Consider the following 26,567-nt stretch of genomic DNA (forward strand, 5'->3'; position numbering starts at 1 on the left):
TTTATTGGGGTGTCTTGCTAATTGCCTATAATTTCCACCTGTTGTCTATTCCATTTGCACAACAGCATGTGAAATTTATCGTCAATCAGTGTTGCTTCCTAAGAGGACAGTTTGATTTCACAGAAGTGTGATTGACTTGGAGTTACATTGTGTTGTTTAAGTGTTCCCTTTATTTTTTTGAGCAGTGTATTTTGTTCTCACCCATCTACACAAAATACCCCATAATGACAATGTGAAAACATATTTTTAGACATTTTAACACATTTATTGAAAATAAAATACAGAAATATCTCACTTACATAAGTATTCACACCCCTAAGTCAATACATGTTATAATCCCCTTTGGCAGCAATTACAGCTGTGAGTCTTTCTGGGTTAGCCTCTCAGAGTTTTGTACACCTCGATTGTACGATGTTTCCCCATTATTATAAAAATATTCTTCAAGCTCTGTCAAATTGATTGTTGATCATTGCTACACAACCATTTTGAAGTCTTGTCATATATATATTTTTTGTTTTGTTTAATTTGACCAATGTCATAGTGGTTTATAAGTCAGTATTTGTGAATTGGGTTGTGTTTTTCTGTGGATTCATGTTTATTCTATTGCTATTGAACTTTGACCATTGAAATCTGAGAGGCCCTCAGATTAAGATAGAGTTGGGTGCACCCTAGTAAACTATAGACAGGATATATGGCCGATATCTAAGTCTATTGTACTATTGATGTATTTCATTCATATTGAGCTCATTGTACACATTTCACAGATCAATATTTCCTCAAGGTGATTCATTGTTTTTGTAAGTACTTTTATTTACAAAACACAAGCCGACATTCTTTTCCTAAATTATTCAGTTGTGGGGTTTTCATTTCTCCCTACTGCGCCAGTAGCGAACTTAACTGGTGCAATAGAGTTTAAGCTTAAACATACAGTGGGGCAAAAAAGTATTTAGTCAGCCACCAATTGTGCAAGTTCTCCCACTTAAAAAGATGAGAGACGCCTGTAATTTTCATCATAGGTACACTTCAACTATGACAGACAAAATGAGAAAACAAAAACCAGAAAATCACATTGTAGGATTTTTTATGAATTTATTTGCAAATTGTGGTGGAAAATAAGTATTTGGTCACCTACAAACAAGCTAGATTTCTGGCTCTCACAGACCTGTAACTTCTTCTTTAAGAGGCTCCTCTCGTTACCTGTATTAATGGCACCTGTTTGAACTTGTTATCAGTATAAAAGACACCTGTCCACAACCTCAAACAGTCACACTCCAAACTCCACTATGGCCAAGACCAAAGAGCTGTCAAAGGACACCAGAAACAAAATTGTAGACCTGCACCAGGCTGGGAAGACTGAATCTGCAATAGGTAAGCAGCTTGGTTTGAAGAAATCAACTGTGGGAGCAATTATTAGGAAATGGAAGACATACAAGACCACTGATAATCTCCCTCGATCTGAGGCTCCACGCAAGATCTCACCCCGTGGGGTCAAAATGATCACAAGAACGGTGAGCAAAAATCCCAGGACCACACGGGGGGACCTAGTGAATGACCTGCAGAGAGCTGGGACCAAAGTAACAAAGCCTACCATCAGTAACACACTACACCGCCAGGGACTCAAATCCTGCAGTGCCAGACGTGTCCCCCTGCTTAAGCCAGTACATGTCCAGGCCCGTCTGAAGATTGCTAGAGAGCATTTGGAGGATCCAGAATAAGATCGGGAGAATGTCAAATGGTCAGATGAAACCAAAATATAACTTTTTGGTAAAAACTCAACAAGTCGTGTTTGGAGGACAAAGAATGCTGAGTTGCATCCAAAGAACACCATACCTACTGTGAAGCATGGGGGTGGAAACATAATGCTTTGGGGCTGTTTTTCTGCAAAGGGACCAGGACGACTGATCCGTGTAAAGGAAAGAATGAATGGGGCCATGTATCGTGAGATTTTGAGTGAAAACCTCCTTCCATCAGCAAGGGCATTGAAGATGAAACGTGGCTGGGTCTTTCAGCATGACAAAGATCCCAAACACACCGCCCGGGCAACGAAGGAGTGGCTTCGTAAGAAGCATTTCAAGGTCCTGGAGTGGCCTAGCCAGTCTCCAGATCTCAACCCCATAGAACATCTTTGGAGGGAGTTGAAAGTCCGTGTTGCCCAGCAACAGCCCCAAAACATCACTGCTCTAGAGGAGATCTGCATGGAGGAATGGGCCAAAACACCAGCAACAGTGTGTGAAAACCTTGTGAAGACTTACAGAAAACGTTTGACCTCTTTCATTGTCAACAAAGGGTATACAACAAAGTATTGAGATAAACTTTCGTTATTGACCAAATACTTATTTTCCACCATAATTTGCAAATCAATTCATAAAAAATCCTACAATGTGATTTTCTGGATTTTTTTCTCTCATTTTGTCTGTCATAGTTGAAGTGTACCTATGATGACAATTTACAGGCCTCTCATCTTTTTAAGTGGGAGAACTTGCACAACTTGTGGCTGACTAAATACTTTTTTGCCCCACTGTATATGGCTGATATCTAAGTATTTTGATGTATTTCATTCATATTGAGCTCATTCTACACATTTCACATATCAATATTTCCTCAAGGTGATTCATTGTTTTTGTAAGTATTTTTATTTACAAAATACAAGCTGACATTCTTTTCCTAAATTATTCAGTTGTGGGGTTTTCATTTCTCCCTACTGCGCCAGTAGCGAACCTAACTGGTCCAATAGAATTTAAGCTTAAACATACAGTAGCCCATAGTGTTTAGCAATTGTTACATAAGTAACTCTAGTATAGATTTGGCCTTGTGTTGTAGGTTATTGTCCTGCTGAAAGGTGAATTTAATCTCCCAGTGTCTAACGGAACCAGGTTTTCCTCTAGGATTTTGCCTGTGCTTAGCTCCATTCCCTTTCTTTTTTATCCTGAAAAACTCCCCAGTCCTTAACCATTACAAGCATACCCATAACATGATGCAACCACCACTATGCTTGAAAATATGGAGCGTGGTACTCAGTAATATGCTGTATTGGATTTGCCCCAAATATAATGCTTGTATTAAGGACAAAAAGTTCATTGCTTTGCCACATTTTTTGCAGTATTAGTTTAGTGCCTTGTTGCAAACAGGATGCATGTTTTGGAATATTGTTTATTCTGTACTGTCTTCCTTCTTTTCACTCTGTCAATTAGGTTAGTATTGTGGAGTAACTACAATGTTGTTGATCAATATTCCATCACAGCCATTCAACTCTAACTGTTTTAAAGTCACCATTGGCCTCATAGTGAAATCCCTGAGCGGTTTACTTCCTCTCCAGCAGCGGGGTAAAGTAGTTCAATAAAAATGCTTTAAAGTACTACTTAAGTCGATTTTGTGGGTATCTGTACTTTACTACTCATATTTATGACAACGTTTACTTTTACTTCACTACATTCCTAAAGAAAATAATGTACATTTTACTCCATACATTTTCCCTGACACCCAAAAGTACTTCTTACATTTTGTCAGGAAAATGGTCCAATTCACGCACTTATCAAGAGAACATCCCTGGTCATTCCTACTTCCTCAGATCGAGCGGACTCACTAAACACAAATGCTTTCTTTGTAAATTAATGTCAGAGTGTTGTAGTGTGCTCCTGGCTATCCGTAAATAAAACAATGAATTGTGCTGTCTGGTTTGCATAATATAAGGAATTTGAAATGATTAATACTTTTACTTTTGATACCTAAGTACATTTGAGCAATTCCATTTACTTTTGATACTTAAGTACATTTAAAACCAAATACTTTTAGACTTTTGCTCATGTAGTATTTTACTGGGTGACTTTCAGTTTTACTTGAGTCATTTTCTATTAAGGTATCTTTACTTTTACTCAAGTATGACTTTTCAGTACTTTTTCCACCACTGCTCTTCAGCAACTGAGTTAGGAAGGACGCCTGTATTTTGTAGTGACGGTGTATTGATACACCATCTAAAGTGTCATTAATAACGTCACCGTGCTCAAAGGGATATTCAATGACTGCTTTTTCTATTTTTACCTATCTACCAATAGGTGTCCTTCTTTGCGAGGCATTGGAAAACCTCCCTGGTCTTTGTGGTTGAATCTGTGTTTGAAATACAGAGATGAGTACAGAGATGAGGTAGTAATTAAAAAATCATGTTAAACATTATTATTGCAAACAGAGTCCAATCAACTTATTATATGGCTTGTTAAGCAAACTTTACTCCTGAACTTATTTAGGCTTGCCATAGCAAAGGCATGGAATACTTATTGACTGAAGACATTTCATTTGAAATTCATTTGTAAAAATGTCAAAAAACTGAATTTCACTTTTGACATTATTGTGTATAGGTCAGTGACACAATCTCAATTTAATCCATTTTAAATTCAGGCTGTAACACAACAAAATGTGGCAAAAGTCAAGGGGTGTGAATACTTTCTGAAGGCACTGTATGTGCACCGAGTAATTTCTCTCTCTCAATCGCTCTCTCTGCTGTGTCCTCTGAGCTGTTGGCCCTGCAACCTCATTGGATAATGTTGGGCAGGCCTCTTGCTAGCTGTTACTCAAATGTGAGGGGCTATAGCTCATTGGCTAGAATTCTAAATGCTAGGGAGCTGGCCCACATGGAAGTAAATGTGGAGGTAAATGTAAGGAAAATGGCGTGGCACAGCTTCAAGAAAACAGTCACTTTCAAACTAGGGATTTCGTGGCTAATTGAGGTAAAACAGTAATTCTTCTCTCAGATTATGCATGTATGAACCAGACATTGATGCATCCAGCTAGAGCGAGAGGTTTAAAAAATACTTTCTTAGTGACCAAAGTATCAGAGCTTGTTTTTAAACATTTGGTTTCTAAGGGGGGCGGTGCGGGCCATGAGGAAGGCCCAAAAGTGTCTCACTCCCCTGGTCAGAAAGCTCATAATTAGCTGGGTCATCGCAAGCACCAGCGTAGATATCATGATCTGGTAGTATACGAGGAGCTGTAGGTCATAGGGGCATTTGCCAAAGTTGTCGGAGAAAGACGTTAAGGGACAGGGACTGCACGTCAAACAAATTGCCAAATGTCTCCAAAGAGATTAATGAATTATCTGAATGAATGAATAAAATGAAGAGCAGGTTACAGAGTTGTAGATTGTCCACTGTCAACATTCTGGAACTCGTGATGTCATAATCGACTCCTCTATTACATCATGTTGGGTCCATATCTTATGTATCTTTGACAGTGAACAGTAAACCCAAATCACTTTTACAAAGCTCAGCTGACCAGTTAGTAGTTTGACTTGTAATTTGTACTGCCTACTTTTGAAAGACGATTTCTTTCATCAAAATGGCACAGCTCGCCCAGAAAGGTGGGCTGTGCAACATGAAGATGTTATTTTTGGCTGTTATTTTCTGTCTCCTATCGCCTGCTGCTACAAATGTGTTGTCTTCTTCGTCTTCGGACCAGACGACTTTAATGCCAGTGAAGGACCACCCTGTTCTGAACAACCCCGACGCTACCAAAGAGACACATTTTAAGACATTGCTGGAACAACTTGAGAGTTTACGGGTGAAAGACGATTCTTCTCCAGGTAATGTGGGCCAGTCGACTAAAGGATATTCCTCCAAAAATGCCAAGGACCCCTCAGAGCCCCTGATTTATGTTCCAGAGCACAAGCCTTTGATGCCAGTGAAGGACCACCCTGTTCAGGACATCCCCAATGCTGCAAAACTGACCAAAATGGTGCAAGTGGACCAGATGCTGGAACAACCTCAGAGGATGAAAGATGATACTTTCCAAGGTAAAGCTAAAGTCCCCCAGAAGATTGTAGAGAAACCTATTCCTTATCTACTGGCTTACAAGCAAACAGCATTACATGGTGACGATGACATCTTCAAAGAAAATGATCAGGCTCCAGCTTCAAAAGCTCAGAAGAGCACCCTGACGATCAAACCCAGAGTCAACATTTTGACCGACCCTTCTTACTCCGAGCCACTTGTGAAGGTGAACCTGATTTTGGGGCTCTTTTTCTATGGCTTCATCGTAATAGTGGTACTCTATGATGCTGTGAGAATCTCCAAGGAGGCTAGAAGGAGATCTGATGCTATGGCCGCTGCCAGGCTGAAGAAAAGACAACCAGCCACCGATGAACCACAGACACTGGTGTCCAGAGTTCGGGAGAGCATATCTTCACGCTTTGGTTTGAAACAGGCATCATCCACACCACAGTGTGCCCACTTTTCTGACGATTCGGCAAAAGAGTTGCACAAGTCAAAGGAGTCAATCTCCACCGAGGACAAATCTGAATCGGAAGAGAGACCCGGAAAGAGTGCCGTCAGCCTGAGAGAGTGTGAGCCGCCTCTGTCTAGCATCCCAGAGAACTTTCTTGTGCCTGACTCTGAACCTACCATCCAGGTGGCATTAAACCCATTCGACACCAAGCTAGCCGAAGTTGTATCCGACAATGCTGAGGCATCCAACTACGAGGCAACCGAGAAGCCCTGCTACACACATTCCGGGCTCACTGAAGTTTGTATCGATTAAGACCGAGGACTACTTCTTAAACCAAGTGACATTGAATAAAAGCAGCAGATATTGAATCTCCAAATGAGATCACATGGAGACTGCCACCTATGAAGACTTATTTTTTCTGTTTGTAATTGAATTGAATTTCTTTAGAATAGTAATAAAAATATATTGCATTTAAAACGTATGTTTAAAGTCATTTTTGGGTATTTTGATTTTTTTGTTGTACTGTTGTGTTGTAAATGAATAAGAAACATTATTTAATTGATCAAACAGATTTTTCAGAGAAAAAAAATGGTTTAACAAATGATTCTTCTGTACTTTTGCCTACTGTTTTTTGCCAGTAGTTCTGAAAGTAGCACTCACAAGCCAAAAGTGTCCCTGAAAATATTTTGCTACGTCAGATATGTGCAGATACAGTGCCTTCAGAATGTATTCATACCACTTGACTTAATTCACATTTTGTTGTGTTACAGCCTGAATTCAAAATGGATTAAATATACACTGCTCAAAAAAATAAAGGGAACACTAAAATAACACATCCTAGATCTGAATGAATGAAATATTCATATTAAATACTTTTTTCTTTACATACTTGAATGTGCTGACAACAAAATCACACAAAAATTATCAATGGAAATCAAATTTATCAACCCATGGAGGTCTGGATTTGGAGTTACACTCAAAATTAAAGTGGAAAACCACACTACAGGCTGATCCAACTTTGATGTAATGTCCTTAATACAAGTCAAAATGAGGCTCAGTAGTGTGTGTGGCCTCCACGTGCCTGTATGACCTCCCTACAACCCCTGGGCATGCTCCTGATGAGGTAGCGGATGGTCTCCTGAGGGATCTCCTCCCAGACCTGGACTAAAGCATCCGCCAACTCCTGGACAGTCTGTGGTGCAACGTGGCGTTGGTGGATGGAGCGAGACATGATGTCCCAGATGTGCTCAATTGGATTCAGGTCTGGGGAACGGGCGGTCCAGTCCATAGCATCAATGCCTTCCTCTTGCAAGAACTGCTGACACACTCCAGCCACATGAGGTCTAGCATTGTCTCTTGCATTAGGAGGAACCCAGGGCCAACCGCACCAGCATATGGTCTCACAAGGGGTCTGACGATCTCATCTCTGTACCTAATGGCAGTCAGGCTACCTCTGGCGAGCACATGGAGGGCTGTGCGGCCCCCCAAAGAAATGCCACCCCACACCATGACTGACCCACTGCCAAACCGGTCATGCTGGAGGATGTTGCAGGCAGCAGAACGTTCTCCACGGCATCTCCAGACTCTGTCACGTGCTCCGTGTGAACCTGCTTTCATCTGTGAAGAGCACAGGGCGCCAGTGGCGAATTTGCCAATCTTGGTGTTCTCTGGCAAATGCCAAACGTCCTGCACGGTGCTGGGCTGTAAGCACAACCCCCACCTGTGGACGTCGGGCCCTCATACCACCCTCATGGAGTCTGTTTCTGACCGTTTGAGCAGACACATGCACATTTGTGGCCAGCTGGAGGTCATTTTGCAGGGCTCTGGCAGTGCTCCTCCTTGCACAAAGGCGGAGGTAGCGGTCCTGCAGCTGGGTTGTTGCCCTCCTACGGCCTCCTCCACGTCTCGTGATGTACTGGCCTGTCTCCTGGTAGCGCCTCCATGCTCTGGACACTACGCTGACACACACAGCAAACCTTCTTGCCACATCTCGCATTGATGTGCCATCCTGGATGAGCTGCACTACCTAAGCCACTTGTGTGGGTTGTAGACTCCGTCTCATGCTACCACTAGAGTGAAAGCACCGACAGCATTCATAAGTGACCAAAACATCAGCTAGGAAGCATAGGAACTGAGAAGTGGTCTGTGGTCCCCACCTGCAGAACCACTCCTTTATTGGGGTGTCTTGCTAATTGCCTATAATTTCCACCTGTTGTCTATTCCATTTGCACAACAGCATGTGAAATTTATCGTCAATCAGTGTTGCTTCCTAAGTGGACAGTTTGATTTCACAGAAGTGTGATTGACTTGGAGTTACATTGTGTTGTTTAAGTGTTCCCTTTATTTTTTTGAGCAGTGTATTTTGTTCTCACCCATCTACACAAAATACCCCATAATGACAATGTGAAAACATATTTTTAGACATTTTAACACATTTATTGAAAATAAAATACAGAAATATCTCACTTACATAAGTATTCACACCCCTGAGTCAATACATGTTATAATCCCCTTTGGCAGCAATTACAGCTGTGAGTCTTTCTGGGTTAGCCTCTCAGAGTTTTGTACACCTCGATTGTACGATGTTTCCCCATTATTATAAAAATATTCTTCAAGCTCTGTCAAATTGATTGTTGATCATTGCTACACAACCATTTTGAAGTCTTGTCATATATATATTTTTTGTTTTGTTTAATTTGACCAATGTCATAGTGGTTTATAAGTCAGTATTTGTGAATTGGGTTGTGTTTTTCTGTGGATTCATGTTTATTCTATTGCTATTGAACTTTGACCATTGAAATCTGAGAGGCCCTCAGATTAAGATAGAGTTGGGTGCACCCTAGTAAACTATAGACAGGATATATGGCCGATATCTAAGTCTATTGTACTATTGATGTATTTCATTCATATTGAGCTCATTGTACACATTTCACAGATCAATATTTCCTCAAGGTGATTCATTGTTTTTGTAAGTACTTTTATTTACCAAATACACAAGCCGACATTCTTTTCCTAAATTATTCAGTTGTGGGGTTTTCATTTCTCCCTACTGCGCCAGTAGCGAACTTAACTGGTGCAATAGAGTTTAAGCTTAAACATACAGTGGGGCAAAAAAGTATTTAGTCAGCCACCAATTGTGCAAGTTCTCCCACTTAAAAAGATGAGAGACGCCTGTAATTTTCATCATAGGTACACTTCAACTATGACAGACAAAATGAGAAAAGAAATCCAGAAAATCACATTGTAGGATTTTTAATGAATTTATTTGCAAATTATGGTGGAAAATAAGTATTTGGTCAATAACGAAAGTTTATCAGGAAAATGGTCCAATTCACGCACTTATCAAGAGAACATCCCTGGTCATTCCTACTTCCTCAGATCGAGCGGACTCACTAAACACAAATGCTTTCTTTGTAAATTAATGTCAGAGTGTTGTAGTGTGCTCCTGGCTATCCGTGAATAAAAAAATGAATTGTGCTGTCTGGTTTGCATAATATAAGGAATTTGAAATGATTCATACTTTTACTTTTGATACCTAAGTACATTTGAGCAATTCCATTTACTTTTGATACTTAAGTACATTTAAAACCAAATACTTTTAGACTTTTGCTCATGTAGTATTTTACTGGGTGACTTTCAGTTTTACTTGAGTCATTTTCTATTAAGGTATCTTTGCTTTTACTCAAGTATGACTTTTCAGTACTTTTTCCACCACTGTTCTTCAGTAACTGAGTTAGGAAGGACGCCTGTATTTTGTAGTGACGGTGTATTGATACACCATCTAAAGTGTCATTAATAACGTCACCATGCTCAAAGGGATATTCAATGTCTGCTTTTTCTATTTTTACCTATCTACCAATAGGTGTCCTTCTTTGTGAGGCATTGGAAAACCTCCCTGGTCTTTGTGGTTGAATCTGTGTTTGAAATTCAATGCTTGACTGAGGGACCTTACAGATAATTGTATGTGTGGGGTACAGAGATGAGGTAGTAATTAAAAAATCATGTTAAACATTATTATTGCAAACAGAGTCCAATGAACTTATTATATGGCTTGTTAAGCAAACTTTACTCCTGAACTTATTTAGGCTTGCCATAGCAAAGGCATGGAATACTTATTGACTGAAGACATTTAATTTGAAATTCATTTGTAAAAATGTCAAAAAACTGAATTTCACTTTTGACATTATTGTGTATAGGTCAGTGACACAATCTCAATTTAATCAATTTTAAATTCAGGCTGTAACACAACAAAATGTGGCAAAAGTCAAGGGGTGTGAATACTTTCTGAAGGCACTGTATGTGCACGGAGTAATTTCTCTCTCGCTCGCTCTCTCTGCTGTGTCCTCTGAGCTGTTAGCCCTGCAACCTCATTGGATAATGTTGGGCAGGCCTCTTGCTAGCTGTTACTCAAATGTGAGGGGCTGAAGCTCATTGGCTAGAATTCTAAATGCTACGGAGCTGGCCCACATGGAAGTAAATGTGGAGGTAAATGTAAGGAAAATGGCGTGGCACAGCTTCAAGAAAACAGTCGCTTTCAAACTAGGGATTTCGTGGCTAATTGAGGTAAAACAGTAATTCTTCTCTCAGATTATGCATGTATGAACCAGACATTGATGCATCCAGCTAGAGCGAGAGGTTTAAAAAATACTTTCTTAGTGACCAAAGTATCAGAGCTTGTTTTTAAACATTTGGTTTCTAAGGGGGGCGGTGCGGGCCATGAGGAAGGCCCAAAAGTGTCTCACTCCCCTGGTCAGAAAGCTCATAATTAGCTGGGTCATCGCAAGCACCAGCGTAGATATCATGATCTGGTAGTATACGAGGAGCTGTAGGTCATAGGGGCATTTGCCAAAGTTGTCGGAGAAAGCCGTTAAGGGACAGGGACTGCACGTCAAACAAATTGCCAAATGTCTCCAAAGAGATTAATGAATTATCTGAATGAATGAATAAAATGAAGAGCAGGTTACAGAGTTGTAGATTGTCCACTGTCAACATTCTGGAACTCGTGATGTCATAATCGACTCCTCTATTACATCATGTTGGGTCCATATCTTATGTATCTTTGACAGTGAACAGTAAACCCAAATCACTTTTACAAAGCTCAGCTGACCAGTTAGTAGTTTGACTTGTAATTTGTACTGCCTACTTTTGAAAGACGATTTCTTTCATCAAAATGGCACAGCTCGCCCAGAAAGGTGGGCTGTGCAACATGAAGATGTTATTTTTGGCTGTTATTTTCTGTCTCCTATCGCCTGCTGCTACAAATGTGTTGTCTTCTTCGTCTTCGGACCAGACGACTTTAATGCCAGTGAAGGACCACCCTGTTCTGAACAACCCCGACGCTACCAAAGAGACACATTTTAAGACATTGCTGGAACAACTTGAGAGTTTACGGGTGAAAGACGATTCTTCTCCAGGTAATGTGGGCCAGTCGACTAAAGGATATTCCTCCAAAAATGCCAAGGACCCCTCAGAGCCCCTGATTTATGTTCCAGAGCACAAGCCTTTGATGCCAGTGAAGGACCACCCTGTTCAGGACATCCCCAATGCTGCAAAACTGACCAAAATGGTGCAAGTGGACCAGATGCTGGAACAACCTCAGAGGATGAAAGATGATACTTTCCAAGGTAAAGCTAAAGTCCCCCAGAAGATTGTAGAGAAACCTATTCCTTATCTACTGGCTTACAAGCAAACAGCATTACATGGTGACGATGACATCTTCAAAGAAAATGATCAGGCTCCAGCTTCAAAAGCTCAGAAGAGCACCCTGACGATCAAACCCAGAGTCAACATTTTGACCGACCCTTCTTACTCCGAGCCACTTGTGAAGGTGAACCTGATTTTGGGGCTCTTTTTCTATGGCTTCATCGTAATAGTGGTACTCTATGATGCTGTGAGAATCTCCAAGGAGGCTAGAAGGAGATCTGATGCTATGGCCGCTGCCAGGCTGAAGAAAAGACAACCAGCCACCGATGAACCACAGACACTGGTGTCCAGAGTTCGGGAGAGCATATCTTCACGCTTTGGTTTGAAACAGGCATCATCCACACCACAGTGTGCCCACATTTCTGACGATTCGGCAAAAGAGTTGCACAAGTCAAAGGAGTCAATCTCCACCGAGGACAAATCTGAATCGGAAAAGAGACCCGGAAAGAGTGCCGTCAGCCTGAGAGAGTGTGAGCCGCCTCTGTCTAGCATCCCAGAGAACTTTCTTGTGCCTGACTCTGAGCCTACCATCCAAGTGGCATTAAACCCATTCGACACCAAGCTAGCCGAAGTTGTATCCGACAATGCTGAGGCATCCAACTACGAGGCAACCGAGAAGCCCTGCTACACACATTCCGGGCTCACTGAAGTTTGTATCGATTAAGACCGAGGACTACTTCTTAAACCAAGTGACATTGAATAAAAGCAGCAGATATTGAATCTCCAAATGAGATCACATGGAGACTGCCACCTTTGAAGACCCCCTTTTTCTATTTTGTAATCGAAGTCCAATACTTTAGAATAGTAATAAAAAATATATTGTATTCTTGTATTGAATGTTTTTTGTTGGTATATGTCACCAGCCGGCTCGATCTTAAGTAGCAAACTTTGTTTATTTTTACATTGGATAAAAATAGAGGCTCGGAGCTAGAAAATGGTAAATCATACGTTACAGTTGAGGAATAATGGTAAAGTAATTCAGCTTTGAAAGTAATTCTGCTTTGAAAATAAGCTTGTAACCCCACTTTTGAGAAAATAGACCTTTTGGTACACCTACTGGAGAGCTCTTCTTTGTTTCACAGCCTCTTAAGCCTTAGCCCCACCCGTCTCTTTAAGGATTCACATGAGGCCATGTGCTAAACAGAATGGGTACGGCAGTGTACTAAACAACCAAAGATTTCAAGACTTTAGGCTGGTTTATACTACGCCCATCGACATTGTCTCTAGACAGTTGTCGCGGTGACATCATTCTATTGTCGTCCGAACACAAACTTGTCGTTGTCGTTATAAAGGAAAGTATAAACACAAAAATGACAGCCTGGTGGTCCAAAATAGCACAAGTGGTGTATTTTAATACCAATAAACACATCCTTTTAAAAATAAATGTAGTATGTGTCAATCTAGCAAACCAGGCAACTAGTTAAGCAGCTTTCTAAACAATGATTTGGTTTGTTTCTAGCTAGTTAGCTAGCTAATGACCATATCAAAATCAAATCCAATTTTATTGGTCACATGCGCCGAATACAACAGGTGTAGACCATACAGGTGTAGACCTTACTTACAAGCCCTTAACCAACAATGCAGTTTTAAGAAAATACACCAACAAAAAAGTAAGAGATAAGAAAAACAAAGCAGTCAATGTGTGGGGGCACCGGTGTCGAGGTAATTATGTACATGCAGGCAGGGTTATTAAAGTGGCTATGCATAGATAATAACAGAGTAGCAGCAACGTGTTGGGGGGAGAGGGGGGGGAATAGTCTGGGTAGCCATTTGATTAGCTCTTCAGGAGTCTTAAAGCATGGGGGTAGAAGCTGTTTAGAAGCCTCCTGGACCTAGACTTTGCTCTCCAGTAACGCTTGCCGTGCGGTAGCAGAGAGAACAGTCTATGACTAGGGTGGCTGGAGTCTTTGACAATTTTTAGGGCCTTCCTCTGACACCGCCTGGTATAGAGGTCCTGGATGAGGCTTGGCCCCGGTGATGTACTGCGCCGTATGCACTACCCTCTGTAGTGCCTTGCGGTCGGAGGCCGAGCAGTTGCCATACCAGGCAGTGATACAACCCGTTAGGATGCTCTTGATGGTGCAGCTGTAAAACCTTTTGAGGATCTGAGGACCCATGCCAAATCTTTTCAGTCTCCTTAGGTTTTGTTGTGCATGGATATTGTATAACATGTATATTACTATTTTGATTTATTGTTGTACCGTTGTGTTGTAAATACAACAGGCAACATTATTTAATTGATAAAATAATCGATGTATGATTAAAACAACTTCACGTATGACATTTGGTTTCCAAATAAAAATGTCTTCTATAACATCATGTTGAGTTTGTGGTTCACAATTCCATTGGTGTAACTTAAGGTTACACATCATAGGTTGCTGTTTTTAAAATAAGTAAAAGGATCTGTTCATTCTACAACATCATATTAGCACAAAAACATTTACAAACCTTGGTGCTAATTTAGCTTACACAGGGCATATACACTGTATAATGCTTATTGTGCATGGCCACATTGAAGTAGCATACGCACAACAAGAGAGGGTGGACTGGTGCCATGGGAGATGCCCAGATGCCAGTCTTTGCCCTCTGTCGTTAATCAGAGGAGATTCTGCAGGGGCATTGCTTATGCCAAGAGAAAGTTGTGCTCGTTGGCAGTGCCCTCCCCCTGTGCCCAGGGGTCATTAAGAACGTTCCAATAATGTTCTAAGAACTAAACACTCAGCATTTCTCAAGTAAACAACCAGAGACGTGATTAGTAACTGGAGTGCTTAAAAACTCAAATTGGGAAATTGTCGGCACTTTGTTTTAGGCGTTTAACTTTCCCTGAAATTTAATTCGCTTTTTTGTTTAAAACTTTATGGTTTATTCTCTCTATTTGCCTACCTGCTTTGTAATTACATGAAAAATAACTACTCTTACAACAGCATATATCACAGCATATCTCACAATATACAAAACAAATATATAACTGGTATTTGCTCTAGTAAAATGTAAGTTATGCTGATATTTTTCCAAGGAAGTATAATAATCACCACTCAATTAAAATGTCAGGGTTCTGATGATGGTCGTATTATGTGTGTCCATAGTTAATGTTGTGTGAATACTAGATCCACTGACCATTTCATCCCCACTCCCTCCATGCCATCGCCATGTAGTCCCGTGTGCCTGGAATATAAATCAATTGTAAAAAAGGACCTTCAAAGAGTTATATTACCAACACCTCAATGGGATTTTCACATTTTAATCATGCAGGCTACAAATGGAAAATATGAAACAGGAGAGGGAACAAGATATCAGACATGACACTTTACATATTAAATGGGGGGGAGAAAGAGGACTGAGAATCGGAATTAACTCTGGACCGGGGTCAGGGAGTGTACACGTGTGCCTCCTGTGCTAGTACGTGCCCCACAGGGTGTGTGAGAAAGTATTGCCTGCTTTGTGTGAGTGTGGCATACTCGGTGTGTGAGTATGCGTGTGAATGTGTGCCTGTGTCCTGCAATAGAACGTGCCCTGCAGGGTGTGTGAGAGAGTGCGTCCTGCTGTGTGTACGTGTCCTGTGTGACTGTGTGTGTATTAACCATTGTATCCTGTGTGTGTGTGGATCCTTGAGGGTGTGTGTAGCCAGTGAGCGAAACCTATTACAGTATGTTAATCGCGTCTGTGCAATGTGTGAATTAACGCTCGTGTCTCAAAGCAGTATCTCTCTTTGTTGGCCAGGTTCTGAGCCCACATCTCCTTTTTGCATTATCTTCTTTAATAGCCGGAGCAAAGGAAAGGGTGTCTAGAACGCTGGAGCCCGGAGGGTGGTAGTAATCCGATTAGGAATAATCACTCTAGGTGAAGAAGAATGTTATCCCCCCCCCCCCAAAAAAAAGTATACAGGAAGACATGAAGAAAAAAAATACGGGCAGCAAGCAAGTAGGGATTAGGCAGAGGGTCATAACACATAATCGTGACAACATATGCTTTTTTTATTTTTATTACATTGACGTGTATGAAATTAAAATGTTTGCGTTAACATGTACATCTACCTAAAGGGCTTCGATTTAAATGAAACCACACAAAAATAGACCTGGTCTTCGTAAAGATGAGTGCCAATAACATACAAATCGAGGCGAGATTGGGATTTTTAAAAATTTATATCTATATTTTTTTTACCTTTATTTAACTTGGCAAGTCAGTTAAGAACAAATTCTTATTTTCAATGACGGCCTAGGAACAGTGGGCCTGTTCAGGGGCAGAACGACAGATTTGTACCTAGTCAGCTCGGGGATTTGAACTTGCAACCTTCCGGTTACTAGTCCAACACACTAACCACTAGACTACCCTGCCGCCCCAAGGGGAATCATTTCTCCCGTCGCATTAATTCTTCAGGAAAAAAAGGAAACGACACCTTTACTGTGCATATTTACTGCCGTTTCATCATTACTGGTGTTGTGATGTGATAAAATGCTATCAGTATTGATGCCATACCTCATACCTTTTTTCCTTTACTTTATGAAATTAGAGTGGGAGACAGATGGAGAGGATGAACAGTGAAGAAAGTGGTGGCCCGGGGATTTAATCACATGTTGTTGGGGATTTCCATTACGCGTGGTACAGAGTCTGCTGTGTTGACCACTTGGCCAAACTCTGGCACTGTCAGAGTGAATATTACAGATTATAATGTGGTATGATCATACATACACACTACTGTTTTATGGATGTCAATCACATGGGATTATGAGGAGTTCAGTACAGTATGTACTGTTAATCCCTGCTCTCAACTGTCTGTATGGTATACAGGTGTTATGCCTCGGGCCATAGGACTAAACCTGACCTCATACCTCACTTGTTAGTTAGCGCCTATGTTCAAACAGCCTTGGGCAAGTTACTACCGTGAAAATAATCCGCTGGTTAAAACACGTACAGGAAATACCAGTTGGACGCCGCCAAATATTCACACGGCAAGTTGAATACATACAGAGGACTCATTTTTCAGAGAATTGTCCCACCCACACAATGTGTCAGCTACATTCATGCAGCATGTCCCCAAAAAAATGTATTGTTCCATCCTCTTTTTGCCGTTGGATACTTTATTCAGTACAAGCACGCAGTTTATAGGAGCTCTGCTGTAAAAAAAATAATAAATCGAATCACTCTCAATTCTACCAAGCCTTATAAGGAAGACAAAAGCACCCAATGCGAGACCAAACAAACAAACACTAAATCCAGGGCGAGACTCCTCTTGAACACGGCATTAAACGGGATTAGACAAGAAGACACCGGAACAACACATGCTGCAAAAGTGGAGTACAATGCCTGCCAACATTTAGAGGATAAAAAAAAAGCAAACAAAAAGAAGAAAGAAACCCCTTGTTTGAATCAGACATCAAATGCTTGGCAACCCCATGTGGAGTCACAGCGTGGCATGGCAGTTTCTGCTGCGTTGCACTATCCCATGTGTTGTTGCGGCAAACTCTATATAATCTACCTGTATGTATGGAGCCCTGCAACAGGCTAGCTAGTTAGCACAAGCAGTTAGGAAGTGCTTACTGCTTACTCCAGGTTTTTTGTTTATTTAAAAAAAAAACTATTTTCTACATTGTAGAATAATATTGAAGACATCAAAACTATGACATATGAAATATGTTAAACACATTTTCAAAGTAGCCACACTTTGCCTTGATGACAGCTTTGCACACTCTTGGCATTCTCTCAACCATCATGCTTTTCAAACAGTCTTGAAGGAGTTCCCACATATGCTGGTCCAACTCGTCCCAAACCATCTCAATTGGGTTGAGATTGGGTGATTGTGGAGGGCAGATCATCTGATGCAGCCCTCCATCACTCTCTTTCTTGGTCAAATAGCCCTTACACAGCCTGGAGGTGTGTTGGGTCATTGTCCTGTTGAAAAACAAATAATAGTCCCACTAAGCGCAAACCAGATGGGATGACGTATCGCTGCAGAATGCTGTGGTAGCTATGCTGGTTAAGTGTGCCTTGAATTCAAAATAAATCACTGACAGTGTCACCAGCAAAGCACCCTCACACCATCTCCTCCATGCTTCACGGTGGGAACCACACATGCGGAGATCATACGTTCACCTACTCTGCGTCTCATAAAGACACGACGGTTGGAACCATAAATCTCACATTTCTTACTCATCAGACGAAAGGACAGATTTCCACCGGTCTAATGTCCATTGCTCGTGTTTCTTGGCACAAGCAAGTCTGTTGTTCTTGTTGTTGTTCTTTAGTATTGGTTTCTTTGCAGCAATTCGACCATGAAGGCCTGATTCACGCAGTCTCCTCTGAACAATTGATGTGTCTGTTACTCTAACTCTGTGAAGCTTTTATTTGGGCTGTAATCTGAGGTGCAGTTAACTGTTATGAATTTATCCTCTGCAGCAGAGGTAACTCTGGGTCTTCCTTTCCTGTGGCGGTCCTCCTGAGAGCCAGTTTCATCATAGCGCTTGGTTTTTGCGACTGCACTTGAAGAAACTTTCCAAGTTCTTGACATTTTCCAGATTGACTGACCTTCATGTCTTAAAGTAATGATGGACTGTCGTTTCTCTGCTTTTTGAGCTGTTCTTTCCATAATATGTCTTTGTCTTTTACCAAATAGGGCTATCTTCTGTATACCACCCCTACCTTGTCACAACTGATTGGCTCAAACACATTAAGAAGGAAATACATTCCACAAATTAACTTAACAAGGCACACCTGTTAATTGAAATGCATTCCAGTGTGCAAAGCTGTCATCAAGGCAACGGGTGGCTACTTTGAAGAACTTCAAATATACAATATTTTTTGATTTGTTTAACACTTTTAAGGGGGGAGTTACTACATGATTCCATATGTGTTTTTTCACCATTTTGATGTTTTCACTATTATTCTATAATGTAGAAAATAGTAAAAATAAAGTAAAACCCTGGAATGAGTAGGTGTGTTCAAACTTTTGACTGTTACTGTTTATCTGAGCAAGTCTGACAAATGATGAATTCATAATATCGATGCCATAGGTAAGTGCTATGTAATTGCATACTAGCTGATACAAGGTAATGGGATTGATTCTTCCCTGGAATTATGGTGTTGTAATGTTAAGTGTGGCTGTACTGTAGCTAGCTAATAGTGAGAACGATGGACCATAGACAGATGGACTGCATTTTCTCCATGATGTGCCTCAACAGCAGGATTTTTCCCAAGTGGTCCTGGTACTACAGGTCCCTGAGAGGGTCAGAAAGCACAGGGATCAATAAACATTAGCTTCTTCTCTGTTGAGGAACATGGATCAGGTCATGCCATGACATCTAGCGACTGGAGATCGGGTTTCTGATCGGACTGTGTGTGTGTGTGTGTGTGTATGTGTGTGTGTGTGTGAGTGTGAGAGTTACGGTAATGTTACAAGACTGTGTTCCCATGACTACACTCCCTCCACTTTTCTCACTCTTAACACTCCTCTATGGAACTGGAAGCGACACTGTGCTAATGTGGAAGAAAGTAGAGCCATGTATACTATCGCTTATAATAACCTACCTGGCCTTCAATGAAAACATGTAAACACTTGAACTACAGAACCATGTCTGTTGAGTTTCCACATAAACTCATGGAACACCAGAAACGCCCTCCTCCACCCAGCCTGTCCAACTTTCGTGCCCATCTATTCACATTGACACAAAGACATCAATTTTCTAGTTTTCAGGTTGCTAAGATACTGCCAACCAAACCTGAAATTTGTACTGCTCTCAGCAATAAAACACATTGCTGTTAGTAGTAAAATGAATCAAAAGCAGATAAACAGAGACAGATAAATGTCATTTTCCCAGGATGCCACAGCGGTGAATAAGAATCACACTCAGATTTAACGAGGCTGGTAGCTGTTATTATAGGCTGATTCTCTGCTGTCTTACTATTGTTCAGAGGCTAATGCGGCCATTTTGTTTTGGCTATCTTGTAAATGTTCTCTGACTTTAAATGGGGGAGAAGGCATCCCTCCATTATTTCTGGTTGGAAACAAACAAGAGAGAAGGGTATCAACTTTTTTCTAACTACATAATGTTATAATGGAATGTCATCAAGTTATTATTCCGCTCCGCTAGTCATATTTTCTGGAAAAATAGTGCATCCTGGGAAAAGTCAGGGTGAAACTCTTTTTAATTGGCGCCGTCTGAAGCATGGCTCTTTCGGAGCACAGGAGGCTGTTGAGGGGAGCACAGCTCATAATAATGACTGGAACAGTACGAATGGAATGGCATTAAACATATGGAAACCATGTGTTTGATACGATTCCACTTATTCCACTCCAGCCATTTCCATGAGCCCAAGCTCCCCAATTAAGGTGCCACCGACCTCCTGTGCTTCAGAGGACCCCAAAAAAGTGCTACTCAAAGCAAACCCGGCAGATCATTGCCGATCATTGCAGATCATTGCCTACTCGACATCTTTTTGAAATCTTTCCGTTTACGGCTTCAATTTTTTTTCAGCGGTTTTCTCACAAAATGCTTACCACTCGTTTCGGTAATATTGGCAGTTGTAATGTCGATAATGATTAGAAATGACCTTTTCAGTCTCTGCCTCAATCTATTGAATGGTGGACAACACAGCTTTACACGGTTCTACTGTTTCTCACATCAATTATTTTCTACAGAATCAATTACACATATTGTTCAGTTTTTCCCCCCAAAACCCTGCTCCACCTGCCCATTCAATAATTCACCTTAGCTGCTACCCCTTAGATACTGCTGTAGACCTGAGGGGATTGGATAGGTGTAAGCGGAGCCATATACTGTCTAAACACACACCGAGTGTACAAAACATTAAGAACACCTTCCTAATATTGAGTTTGCACCCCCTTTTCGTCAGTTGAATGGACTCTACAAGGTGTCAAGTGTTCCACAGGGATGCTGGCCCATGTTTTCTCCAATGCTTCCCACAGTTGTGTCAAGTTCCCTGGATGTCCTTTGGGTGATGGACCATTCTTGATACACAAGGGAAACTGTTGAGTGCGATAAACCCAACAGCATTGCAGTTCTTTAGACACTCAAACCGGTGCGCCAGGCACCTAACTACCATACCCCGTTCAAAGGCACTTCAATCTTTTGTCTTGCCCATTCACCCTCTGAATGGCACACATACACAATCCATGTCTCAATTGTCTCAAGGCTTAAAAATCCTTCTTTAACCTGTCGCCTCCCCTTCATCTACACTGGTTGAAGTGGATTTATCAGGTGACATCAATAAGGTATCATAGCTTTCACCTGGATTTACCTGGTCAGTCTTTGTCATGGAAAGAGCAGGTGTTCCTAATGTTTTGAAACACTCAGTAAACATCTCTATATATGGCTCTGGGTGTAAGCAATGGTGAAAGTTACCAGCCAGCATCATCAGAAGGCAAGGAGACGTTAGGTAAACCCTATCATGTATTTTCAGATCTACAGCACATGTGCCTAAAATGAGTAGGGGCTAGGGGTCAATTTGGAATTCACAAAGAGAGTTTTCCATACTCCCCAGGACTCTGTCTATTTTGTGAGGGCCGTCACAGAACCCTATTGGCTGTCACTACCATTATGTGTGACCAATTAGAAATATTCCTGTGGAAAACAATAGTCATGGCTTCTCGTGCCAGGGACATTTGAAGAGAACGGCATCTGCGCAAATTAGGGCTGACTACCTGAGGTATATGCTCTGTGTATAGGGGTTTCTAAACTTGGGTTGCTGGAGAAACTGCTTGCCAAGCAGCCCTGCAAATAAATTATTTCTACTTTTAGTGTGTGGCTCGACGTTGCATCTGAATGGGTTCAGCACAATTTCCCGAGATAGCTTCACATGGCAACAGGTAGGTAGAAAGGTTTCCACTTTCCAGACACAATTATCTCTCTCACTCTCTCTCTCTCCCTCTTTCCCTTCTGTCTGAAACACAAACAGAAATTATGGGGTTTGGGGGCTGGTTGACTTCACACCGTGCATTTTTCATTGATTTTTGAACTGCGCGTCTCACACTGGCACAGCATTGTTAACGAAAAACAATGTTTGGGACGATATTAAAGAAAGAACCCACTCAATACATACTATTGTTTTTCCTTCCCCTTCCCGAAAGTTAGATTGAATTGAATTAAATTAGATCTCTACTGAAAAGCACAAAGTGTATCATTGTCTTTCTCAAGCAACAAATCTTGAAATCCAGAGCCAAAAACAAAAAAACAGTCTTGTTTTCTCAGGTGCCAGTAACATAAAATGAACATTAAGCATTATGGGGACCTAGTTTGCATCCCAAATGGCACGCTATTCCCTATGAAGGGCACTACCTTTGACCAGGGCCCATAGGACTCAAAAGTAGAGCACTTTATAGGGAATAGGGTGCCATTTGGAATGAATCACTAGTATACTACAACAGTTTTGAGCTATTAAGAGCCGTAAAAAAACTGTTAAGATTAGCGACACACAAAAAAAACAATTTAACCAGATGCTTAATCAGCATTATTCTGTGAGTTGAGTGGACTTCAAAAGAACAAGAATTTAAGCTAATGTGTTTATTTACTCAACAAAGTCTGCTCGAAGTTAGCTGAATTTGAATAAGCTTGTTGAGTGAAATTATACATTCATGTTTGCTCAAAACCACACCCACCATTATCATATTTCCCAGCATGCTCTATTGCAGGTGGATTTGTTTTCTTTTCAATACCTCTGTTTTTGGATGTACTTTGATTGGTTGATCGATCTTATGCAACACAAACATATTTAATATACACTACCGTTCCAAAGTGTGGGGTCACTTTGAAATGTCCTCGATTTTGATAGAAGAGCGCATTTTTTGTCAATTAAAATAAAATTGATCAGAAATGCAGTGTAGACATTGTTAATGTTGTAAGTGACTATTGCAGCTGAAAATGACTGATTTTGAATGGAATATCTACATAGGCATACAGAGGTCCATTATCAGAAACCATCACTCCTGTGTTCCAATGGCACGTTGTGTTAGCTAATCCAAGTTTATCATTTTAAAAGACTAATTGATCATTAGAAAACCCTTTTGCAATTATGTTAACACAGCCAAAAACTGTTGTTCTGATTAAAGAAGCAATAAAACTGGCCTTCTTTAGACTAGTTTAGTATCTGGAGCATCAGCATTTGTGGGTTTGATTACAGGCTCAAAATGGCCAGAAACAAAGTACTTTCTTCTGAAACTCATCAGTCTATTCTTGTTCTGAGTAATGAAGGCTATTCCATGCGAAAAATTGCCAAGAAACTGAAGATCTCGTTCAATGCTGTGTACTACTCCCTTCACAGAACAGTGCAAACTGTCTCTAACCAGAATAGAAAGAGGAGTGGGAGGCGCCAGTGCACAACTGAGCAAGAGGATAAGTACATTAGAGTGTCTAGTTTGAGAAACAGACACCTCTCAAGTCCTCAACAGGCAGCTTCATTAAATAGTACCCGCAAAACGCCAGTCTCAACGTCAACAGTAAAGAGGCGACTCCGGGATGCTGGCCTTCTAGGCAAGACATTTCTAAGTGACCCCAAACTTTTGAACGGTAGTGTACTTTTTTCTAAACTAACTAAACATTGAGTTTATATGATTTAGGTAGTCTGAATAATCAATCTTAACTACCCCGGCAGTCATTCTCAATGCAGGTTGCAGTTGATTAAAGTTCCAGTTGTTGGATATCTTTACTCTGACTGGATTCCAATAGAAATTACACATCACTATGGCTGCGTTTACAGGCAGCCCAATTCTGATATTTTCTTCCAGTAATTAGTCTTTTGACCAATCAGATCAGCTCCGAAAAATATTTGATATGAAAAGATCTGATGTGATTGGTTAAAGACCAATTAGTAGAAAAAAGATCAGAATTGGGATGCCTGTCTAAATGCAGCCTAAACACAGCATAATGTGACTTGCAGGCTTGATGCAGCCTGTAAACCAGGGCTTTCAGACCACTCACTGCGTTAGGGTGTAACTAGGCCCTCAAAGAAAGGCCTTATGATATATGTCATGTGTTGTCAACATTTTTTTAGTTTTAAAGATAAAATATTCACTTAGACACTCACTTGATGAAAGCTACAGGACTGAAAGCCTTTTAATACAATAACCATGTCTCTGTCACTAACAAATACAGTCATGGATGGTAATTACAATTCACTGGAAATGCAGGGCACACTGAGTAATATTTAAATAAGGTAGAATAAATTCTCAAATGGAATTATATATTCACTCAACCTAAAATGTAGTAAACAATTCAATTCAACTATATGCCCAAATGCTGAGTAAACTCACAATCCAGCAGCAATTATACATGAAATCATCTTTAAAAAAAACAATGTTTAAACAGTGTAGTTTAGATCAAACCGTTGAAAACAACAACAAAACTATGCACCAGTGAAGTTGACTTTAGTTTTGCTGTAGCCTAGTGTTGTCATCTGTGCCAGGCAAGCTGGTACAGTGAGAAGCTGTGCTGCAGCTGGTGAGGGAGGATGGTGCATGGGGGGGCTGTGGTTTGTGGGGAATGGGACAAGGGGGGTTTATGGGGACGGTAAGGGGCCAATAGGGGCCCGGGCCTCTGCTGTGTGTCTAATGACTGCCTTATGGGAAAGCCCCAGTGTGTTAGGAACACTCTGGCTTATCCCCTACTGGTGGGTTCTGAAGAGATCTGATTTAGGGAGAGTGTTGAGAAAAGAAGGGAGGAAGGAGGGCAAAGAGGAAGGAGAGTCTCCCTCCTCCATCCATTTCCCTCTCAGTCCCACCTCTATTTCGCCTTCCTTTCTCTGTTTCCACCCCTCCCTTCTACATTCCTCATCTTTTCCTCTCCAGACTGCTGTCTCATTCTGAAACCCAGGAGCAGGAGTTAGTCAAAGAGAGAGAGACAAGAGGAGAGAAAGGGTACGGCCTTTAGTCTGACCTTTTCTGTCCATACACACACTGCCACACGTATCGAGCACACACACACACACACACACCTGGGCATTGGAACGCACACACGCACGGAAGCAGAAGCGTGTGCGCGCACGCACACACGGGATGTGACATTTTTTTTTTTTACATCCGTTTCCTGTTAAAACTATAAGACAAATTCATAAAATTCGACTTAAATTCACAATACAGAATATGGCCCTATTGCGTTGACTGCTATGGGGCAATGAATTTCTATATACCATAGTCATAGGTCGAATCTCAAACTGGACACTTGGCCCCTAGCTCTTTATCGAGTGGCCACTTGCTGTTGTGTTCGATAGTGATCACTCAAGTCTGCAAGTGTTTCGGCCAAAATGAGCATTGAGACGATGCAAACTCAACGTCCAAACCGCCACTCATCAATATTCTAAATCCATTCGCAAGCATCGTCTCCCGCGATCTGTCTTGAGCATGACTCACTCGCTATGAAACATCGGCACTGGGGCAGACACAGGCGCATAATCTGATAGACAGTGAGAAAGTTGTAATAACAAAATGGTAATGTTTGAATGTGACAAATATTTGCACAGAACATAGTGTACTCTACAATTACATGTATGAGTGTGTGTGTGTGATCAGCATAATATGTAAATATGCACTGAACAAAACATGGAGACAAAATGTAAATGAGAGACAAGATAAAAAATGTAAAAATATATACAAATGTGTGTGTGTGTGTGTGCTATAGCACAAATCAGCCATGTCTCTGCACATTCTCTCCTGGACAGTTTTTGTTGTAGTGCCCAAAGCCTTGTGCAGTGGTGACAAAGGACACAGTGGGGGTTACAATAGGGGCAGTGGAGGGGGGATTGTCCCCTACACATTCAGTTCAGCACAGGAATGTGGCCCCTAGTACCCCCACATACAGGTCACACAGGTCCCACACACACACACACACACACACACACACAGAATGCTGTTCACCGACTACAGCTCACTATTCAACACCATAGTGCCCTCCAAGCTTGTCACCAAGCTCAGGACCCTGGGACTGAACACCTCACTCTGCAACTGGATCCTGGACTTCCTGACGGGCTGACCCCAGGTGGTGAGAGTAGACAACAGCAACTCCACCACACTGACCCGCAAAGCGGGGGCCCCACAGGGGTGTATGCTTTGCCCCCTACTGTACTCACATTTTACCCATGATTGTGTGGCCACACACACAACTCCAACTATCATCAAGTTTGCTGACAATACGACGGTGGTAGGCCTGATCACCAATGGCGATGAGACAGCCTACAGGGAGGTGGTCAGAGAACCGGCAGTGTGGTGCCAGGACAACAACCTCTCCCTCAACGTCAGCAAGACCAAGGAGCTGATTGTGGACCACAGGAAACACAGGGGGTGCACACTCCCATCCATATCCACAGAGCCTCAGAGGAAAGGGTCAAGAGCTTCAAGTTCCTCAGTGTCCACGTCACTGAGGACTTAATACGGTCCCCTCACACCAGAACAGTCATGAAGGCAGCACAGCAACGCCTCTTCTTCCTCAAGAGGCTGAAACGATATGGCATGGCCCCTCAGATCCTCAGGAACTTTTACAGCTGCACCATTGAAAGCATCCTGACTGGTTGTATCACCATCTGGTATAGCAACTGCACTGCCCCTGACGGATGGCACTACAGAGGGTGGTGCAGACGGCCCAGCGCATTACAGGGGGCGAGCTCCCAGCCATCCAGGAAATACATGTTGTGTTACAGCCTGAATTCAAAAT

At 41.5% G+C, this 26,567-nt stretch overlaps 3 protein-coding genes and 1 long non-coding RNA gene across 7 annotated transcripts in view; 3 read left to right on the forward strand and 1 right to left on the reverse strand.

Annotated features, from left to right (window-relative positions):
• Positions 1-26,567, forward strand: part of LOC110491671 (rho-related GTP-binding protein RhoN) — a 52,068-nt gene that overhangs the window by 13,142 nt on the left and 12,359 nt on the right. The gene's annotated exons all lie outside the window — the stretch shown is intronic.
• LOC149976571 (uncharacterized) lies at positions 3,134-6,690 on the forward strand. The gene has a single exon (XM_090202317.1). The coding sequence runs from the start codon at positions 5,329-5,331 to the stop codon at positions 6,523-6,525; it is 1,197 nt and encodes a 398-aa protein (XP_090058443.1). The 5' UTR covers positions 3,134-5,328; the 3' UTR covers positions 6,526-6,690.
• Positions 8,751-12,745, forward strand: LOC149976572 (uncharacterized). The gene has a single exon (XM_090202318.1). The coding sequence runs from the start codon at positions 11,384-11,386 to the stop codon at positions 12,578-12,580; it is 1,197 nt and encodes a 398-aa protein (XP_090058444.1). The 5' UTR covers positions 8,751-11,383; the 3' UTR covers positions 12,581-12,745.
• LOC110491672 (uncharacterized) overlaps positions 13,249-26,567 on the reverse strand; it is a 29,188-nt gene continuing 15,869 nt past the window's right edge. For all 3 annotated transcript variants that reach the window (XR_016487180.1, XR_016487179.1, XR_005036481.2), the window contains one exon: positions 13,249-15,081. This is a non-coding gene — a long non-coding RNA (uncharacterized LOC110491672). The remainder of the gene's footprint in view (positions 15,082-26,567) is intronic.

Source organism: Oncorhynchus mykiss, chromosome 16 (genome assembly GCF_057628025.1).
Source record: "Oncorhynchus mykiss isolate SJ-2025 chromosome 16, ASM5762802v1, whole genome shotgun sequence".
Lineage (NCBI taxonomy): Eukaryota > Metazoa > Chordata > Actinopteri > Salmoniformes > Salmonidae > Oncorhynchus > Oncorhynchus mykiss.